Source organism: Loxodonta africana, chromosome 1 (genome assembly GCF_030014295.1).
Source record: "Loxodonta africana isolate mLoxAfr1 chromosome 1, mLoxAfr1.hap2, whole genome shotgun sequence".
Taxonomy (NCBI): Eukaryota; Metazoa; Chordata; class Mammalia; order Proboscidea; family Elephantidae; genus Loxodonta; species Loxodonta africana.
The window spans coordinates 220,517,368-220,524,258 of NC_087342.1; the positions used below are offsets into that span (position 1 = coordinate 220,517,368).

Here is a 6,891-nt window from a genome sequence, read left to right on the forward strand (position 1 = left end):
TTGCTCAACTGTGTACTGAGGGCCTGCTACTCTCTACTCCAGAGTCTGTGTTATATCCCACCTCCAGGGATATAATGGTGAACAAAAGGTGATCTTGTTCTCAGAATTTATACTGTTGTTGTTCGGTGCCATTGAGTCCATTTTCAACTAAAGGCGGCCCCGTATGACAGAGTAGAACTGCGTCATAGTGTTTTCTAGGCTTTTTTTTTTTTTTTAATCTTTACAGGAGGAGATCGCCAGGTCTTTCTCCTGCAGAGCTAGTGGGTTGGTTCAAACTGCCAACCTTTCAGTTAGCAGCCGAGTGCTTAACCATTGGGCCACTGGGGCTCCTTTCAGAGTTTATAAGCCATTCTTTATTCTCCAACTAACACGAACATTGAATCTTTTATATGAGATGTCATCCTTGGGGTTCTCTCTACTTGTTCTTAGTTGCTGTCAAGTCGATTCCAACACATGGCAACCCCATGTGTAGAGAGTAGCTACTCTGTTGAGAATTTTGGATGTCATCTTTATGGAGGCAGATCGCCAGGCCTTTTTTCCATGGCACTACCAGGTGGATTTGAACCACCAGCCTTTAGATTAGCAGTCGATCCAAACCGTTTGCGCCACCTACTAGATACTTCCAGTTGTTCTTCAGTGTGGTACTGATTGACACTCTCACAGCAGTGACAGAGTATGATTTTCCCCACATCCTCAGCTACACTTGATACTATCATGCTTTTAAATTTTGCTTATCTAATAGGCGTGAACTGGTTTCTCATCATTTCAGTTTGCGTTTCCTTATTACTGAGATTGAGCATCACTTCTTTTCATATCTTCATCAGTTTCTCCTTCTGCCCATTTTTAAATACTTGTCTTTTTCTTGATTTGATGAAGTTTTTTTTTTTTAATCATTATTCATTCTAGTACTAATCTTTTGTCTTTTAAATGGTTACAGATATCTTCTCCCAGCCTGTCCCTTATGCTTTAACCTTGTTTCTAATACCTTTTTATATTTTCCCCCAGCCAAAAGTCAGTTGGATAGCCTGTCTTTTCCCTGTTGAATTGTGCCACTTCTAATACACCATCCCATACATGCCAAGGCGTCTTTCTTGGTTCTTTCTTCCCTTGCATTGAATAGCTTGTCTATTCCTATGCCAATGCCACATGAACTTATTTAGCATAATTTTGTGGTATGATTGATACCTGGTAGACCGAGTCCCATACCTTTGTTTATTTTCAAAATTATCTTAACTATCTGTGCCATCACTTTTCTATATCAAATGTGTGGAATGGGTTTGCCAAGTAAAGCAAAAGTGCTCTTGGGATTTTTATTGGAATTGCTTTGAACTAATAGATGAAGGTTGAGAGACTTGACATCTGCAGTGTTGAGCCTCCTCATCCATGAACATAGTATTTCTCTCCACTGACTCAGGTTCTCTGTTGAGTCTTCAATAAAAGGTTATAATTCTCTCCACTAAGACTTGTACCTTTCTTTTTTATTTGTTGAAATGTCCAATAATAAAGTTCCAGACCACAGAATAACTCTACATTAATAAAAGCTAGAGTTTTAATAAAAAACACATTTTAAAACAGTTTGGGGATATATAAAGGTTGGGGCTGGGATTGCTAGCGTTTATATTCTGTATTGGGTAACTCTCCATTCTGTCTTTATCAAAAGTAACACATTCAAATGCAAGTATGCCCATTGCAAGCAAATTCTTGAGGCATGTCATGAAGAGACTTCTACCCCTTCATTGCCATCTGATCCATCAGCATTTATTTCAGCTTTGTTCACCCCGCACTAAATCCACTAGCTGTATTATGCCTATATATTTTCTACCTATAATAAAATTTTGAAAGGCTTTGCCAGATACTTTGCTTAAATTAAAATGAACAATTCTTGTTTCTTAAGGTCACCTTTAGTATCTTACTAGCTGTCTGTATCCAGATTTTCCACCTTAACATAAATCATCTCCCCTTTCCTTTCTTGGTCCATATATTATATTCTCACATTTTTCCCATTCTCCATGATTTCTCGTAACACAGTATTTTCCAATAAAGTGTTCAGTCACATCAGCATTTATATTAAAGTCTCAACCCACATTTATATTAATTAAAGGCTACTGCTCACAAAAATAAATAAGTATTCTTCAATATTGCCACTTTCTCTGTCTTATAACCAATATTCAGACCCACTTAAAAACGAGCATTAAGTGTTTAAATAGGATACTCTTTTGTTTTGAGTTAAAACACGGTGAAAAAGCATAGTGTAAACTTTTTATTTTTTAAATGCTACAATGGATGAAAATGATTAACTGGACAAACAGCCTCTAAACCGGCTGACCATCCAAGGTGTCTTATTTGCATGCTGACTTCTGAACTGAAATTTTCCGTACCTTAAGGATTGAGAGAAGGAGAAAAGAGTTTTTGCTCTGAATTCCGCAGTTGCTAAGGAGGTAAATATTTGGAAGGAAATTTTAAGCCATTACTGAAAACCTCGCTAAGCATTCCCTTACTTCTTTAACTGAATTAAAGTTAACCATATTGTTGTCTTTTGTGTTTGTTGTCATTTGTGTTTCTCCAGCTCCCAATTGTGGAAAAGATAAGAACCATTGCCCAGGCTGTCTACGGAGCCAAAGATATAGAACTCTCTCCTGAGGCACAATCCAAAATAGAACGTTACACTCAACAGGTAAAAGTCACACCTTTAGGGGGAAATCCATTTTAGGCTGTTAAAATATTCACCATGACTTGAGGACTGCTATATGTCTCACCTTGGAGCCCGGTGGCGCAGTGGTTAAGAGTTCAGCTCCTAACGAAAAAGGTTAGCAGTTCGAATCCACCAGCCACTCCTTGGAAACTTTATGGGATAGTTCTTTTCTGTACTATAGGGCTGCTGTAAGTCGGCATTGATTCTAAGGCAGCGGGTTTGGATTTATATGTCTCACCAGCAAAACTTTGCTTAATCTGCTTTACAGTCAACAAAGATTGAAGTAATGTCCTTTGATAGAGTGCTGACTATATTTAGAACATTACAGTGAGGGTATATACCCTCTGATATAGACACCATTGAGCTTTATAGTTATAAATATGTCTAATATCAGTGATATCCATGTTTGTAAGTGCCATTAAAATAAGTGATGTGTCATCTGTAGGCTCTCCCATTCAACAACAACCATTGGAACTGTCCTTTGGTATGTAGGTATGGAGTCGGATTTAGCTGATGTGTGGTGTTTACCCTTCATTGCAGGTCTCTTACTACCATAAAAATGTTAGCATGGTGCCAAGTTAGGCAAATAGGAGAGTGGTGTATACAGAGGGAGTATTGGCATTCTTTTTGCACAGGAAGATTCTTGGCTTGTTACTGGGATTGCTCATCAAGGCGGAAGGCTTCATCACCTTCTACCTGTAGAGAGTGACACAGGCTCTGAGGGTGGCTGTGAGTCATCAGCATGAGTCATCATTAGTCCAGTGATGGTCATGGTCAATGACTCCATTGCAGCCTGTTACCTTTCTCATAAGACCATATGGCTAATTGCCCTATCCATTTTGACCTGATAAGATAGAAGCCAAGGCACTTCTAAGAAGTTCACTGTGAAGATCATTGCTTTTTTTTTAATTCCTCAATTCTTTGATGCTGTTTAACAATCATAATTTGACAAATTGTTAAATATTACCAATGCCAACCAGAGTGTTCTCCCAGCTTTGGTAAGATAGATAGCAACCTATTTTTTCTTAGAATTTCCTACATATGTTCTCGGCTTGTGTTTTAAAATAAGGATTCCCAAATGCTGTTCTACATACTGGCACTGTTCTGTGGTGAGATTTTCACACATATGCAGTGAAACGAGCGAAATAAGACCAGCGTCGTGAATTTCTCATAAAGCTGTTTAAGGACTGTCATTTATTCTAGTATTAGGTCCTTTCTCCTTTTTTTTCAGTCTTAAAATGTTCTTGTATGAAATAATGGTGATGGTATATGGCATATTGATTGGTTTGTTATTATCTCTTCTGGAAAGAGTTTTAAGTTAGCAGACCTATCTCAGTTCATAGAAATTATTTCAGTACTTGACTGATCTCTGAAATTCAATGTTCTTGGTACCATTTCTGTAGAGCAGTTGTGACCATTACTTATCAAAACTCATAACGCAACAAAGAGTGGGGCTTTCAAAAAGAGAATGGCCCCACCCCCAGTTGATAGCACTCTAAAATCTCCCAAATAGTTTGTTGTTGAATCATAAGAAATTCTACATGGATTGCCTCTAAGGATTCCATTCCTTTTATCTCTGTCTGTCTACGGAGGGCAGAATCCTTGAAAGTTATGTGTCAAGAATGTGGATGCAGTTAATTAACACAGAGCCTCTAAGGGAACAGTGTGTGCCATTTAACCAGAAACAGGCTTCAGGGACACTGTCCTTTTTGTGAGATGCCACATATGACTTCCTGCCCTTTCACCTTCAGGACTCTGGGTCAGGCGTAGTCTTTGGTCCTTAAAAATAAGAGGCTTAAATAGTGACCTCATCTTAGTTCCTATAATATAATCACAGATCAAATAGCCACAATTCGTAAAGGAACACAAAGGGGCCCTTTGCTTCCTGACAGACTCGAAGGACAAGTGAGCCACGTGACTCAAATTCTCATTACAGAGCTTTTCTCCAGATTACCTTTCTGTGTCTTGGGTACTAATAGCCTTGGAAAGTGGTTTCTACAGCTGCTACTGCTGCTGCTTTGTCTGAAAATAACCACAGTTTCCCCCAAACTTGTGCATAATGCTGCCTTCTCTTAAGGAGAACCTCCAAAATGAACGAATTAGATACCCTCAATGTACTGAGGTGATGGAGATGAATGTTGGTCAATGAACTTGTAGTAACAAGCTCAACGAACAAGTACTAACAAGCACCTACTGTGTGCCAGGTCTGGCTTGACGCTCTGTTGTTGTAGATATTTTACAAAATACAAGGTAAACAAGTCCAAGAGACTTAACGTTTATGCTCAGTGAACGTCTTTGCTTTCCTTTCTTACAGGGTTTTGGAAATTTGCCCATCTGCATGGCAAAGACCCACCTTTCTCTGTCTCACCAACCCGACAAGAAAGGGGTCCCAAGGGGCTTTATCTTGCCCATCACTGATGTCCGGGCCAGCATAGGCGCTGGATTCATTTACCCACTGGTGGGAACGGTGAGTGAGTAACATTCTCCTGAAACCTTCATCCTGTGTCATCATGACTTTTCATATCTTTATGCTCCACAATCATTTATTAGGGACTAATTAATAGTATTTGCCATTTTTCTAAATATCCTCTATCGCCAAAAACAACTCTGTCGTTGTGGTTTGGGTGTTTTAGGTGTGTGTTGTTGTTGTTTAGCTCATGTATTCAGGGTCCCTTGAGTCATAAAACCAATTCCCCTCAAGGACAAAGAGGAAAGTAACTTGGGAAACTTCCGTCTGTTATTTAAATGATAGAGTGGCTCAGTACTGTGCTTCTCAGCCTTTTGGACATGATAGCACTCAAAATGACAGTATTGCACTGCACAGGGAGAGAAATGGAGGTGGCTGCTTGGAGCCAGACGGTAACAGCCCTGCTCCCCTTTTGTCAGCACATCAGGTGGGAAGCTCCAGCTTAGTACATTAGCCGCTTTTTGTCATTGCTGTGATGGGACTATATTGCTATAGAATGCTGTAGAATGATTATGTGATTTCAAATTATCTATGGAGGGAGGGGAGATGAGCAGAGAAATGAAAGCTTATCATCGTGTATTAACACCTCACGCACAAAATGCTTCACACAATGCCAGCATTCCCCTCGGTAACCACGATGACCTCAGTTTGACTTCTCGTCATGAGCGTAGTCCTGGACAAGATCGAGAACAAAAAAATTCTCAATCATTGTTATTATTACTTACTGCAAATTGATCCAAGCCCAGACAGAGAGCAACATTATAACAATGTCTTTATGGCTGTATTGTTATTTGCATAAGCAATGGGTAGGTGAAAAGTACATATTGGCTTTTTCAGGACTCTTGCCTTTGAGTTTATTGTCGGTTCGTCTAATACATGGCACAATGGTTTCAATAAGCATTTTTTGAAGTTCTCACTGCATATGAGGCACAGGGACACTAAGAAGAATAAGCACACAGAACACAGGTCTGCACAGCCCTGAGCCATGGAGAGATGTTGGGTTGACATCGGGAATGTTCTGCAAGCACAATTAGTACTGCTGAGGTGAAGAGTTATAGAAGATGAAGAGAATCAAGCGTGCTTCACGAAGCCATGGCCTCTGAACTGGGGAAACAGTGAGTTCCACCTGAGAGGCACAGAAGTGCATGATTTCCCCTTCCCAAGTGGTCCAGCATGGCAGGAGTTGGACATGGGCAGGAGGGCTAAGGAACAGGACTGGCTTGCACTAGTTGGCCAAGTTGTTGTTAAGGATCTCAAATGTCATCTTAAGGAGCTAAGATTTTATCCTGTAAACAGTAGGGAGTTGCTATAGGGTGTGTTTTTTTATAAGAAAGAGAAGAAGAATGTGGTCTGATTTGTATTTCAGAAAAATAACTCTCACAGAAATGTGGAGACTGCTCAGAGGAAAGAAAACCAGACCCGGAGAGACCAGTTAAATAGGCTTTGGAGGTGAGATCAGACAGAAAGAAGGTGGACAGTGGGGCCGCAGAAGTAGATGTGGAGAGTCGAGGTGAATTTGAGACATATTTTACCGGTAGCCACATGCACGTGGGGACCAGAGAAAGGGAGCATTCCTAGCTTGGTGACCAGATGGTAATGAATGGTGATGTCATCCATCATGTAAAGAACACAGGAGGAAGGCATGTTGGCAGAACCAGAAATGAGTGTGGCTTGATCATAGAGAACTTGAGGGGTTAACAGGATCTATAAAAGAGCTTGTGAATCCATTAGA

General features: G+C 40.1%; 1 protein-coding gene across 9 annotated transcripts in view; it reads left to right on the top strand.

Annotated features, from left to right (window-relative positions):
- Positions 1–6,891, top strand: part of MTHFD1L (methylenetetrahydrofolate dehydrogenase (NADP+ dependent) 1 like) — a 254,772-nt gene that overhangs the window by 190,193 nt on the left and 57,688 nt on the right. For 8 of the 9 annotated variants that reach the window (XR_010323111.1, XM_023548014.2, XM_023547905.2 and 5 more), the window contains exons 25-26: positions 2,567–2,674; positions 5,007–5,159. Coding sequence is in view for 8 of the 9 variants with exons in the window: in XM_023548014.2 (XP_023403782.1) it covers positions 2,567–2,674; positions 5,007–5,159 (261 nt within the window). In the remaining variant the exon portion in view is untranslated. Of the gene's footprint in view, positions 1–2,566; positions 2,675–5,006; positions 5,160–6,525; positions 6,609–6,891 lie in introns of all 9 variants that reach the window. The other variant, XM_023547747.2, reaches the window with a different exon arrangement.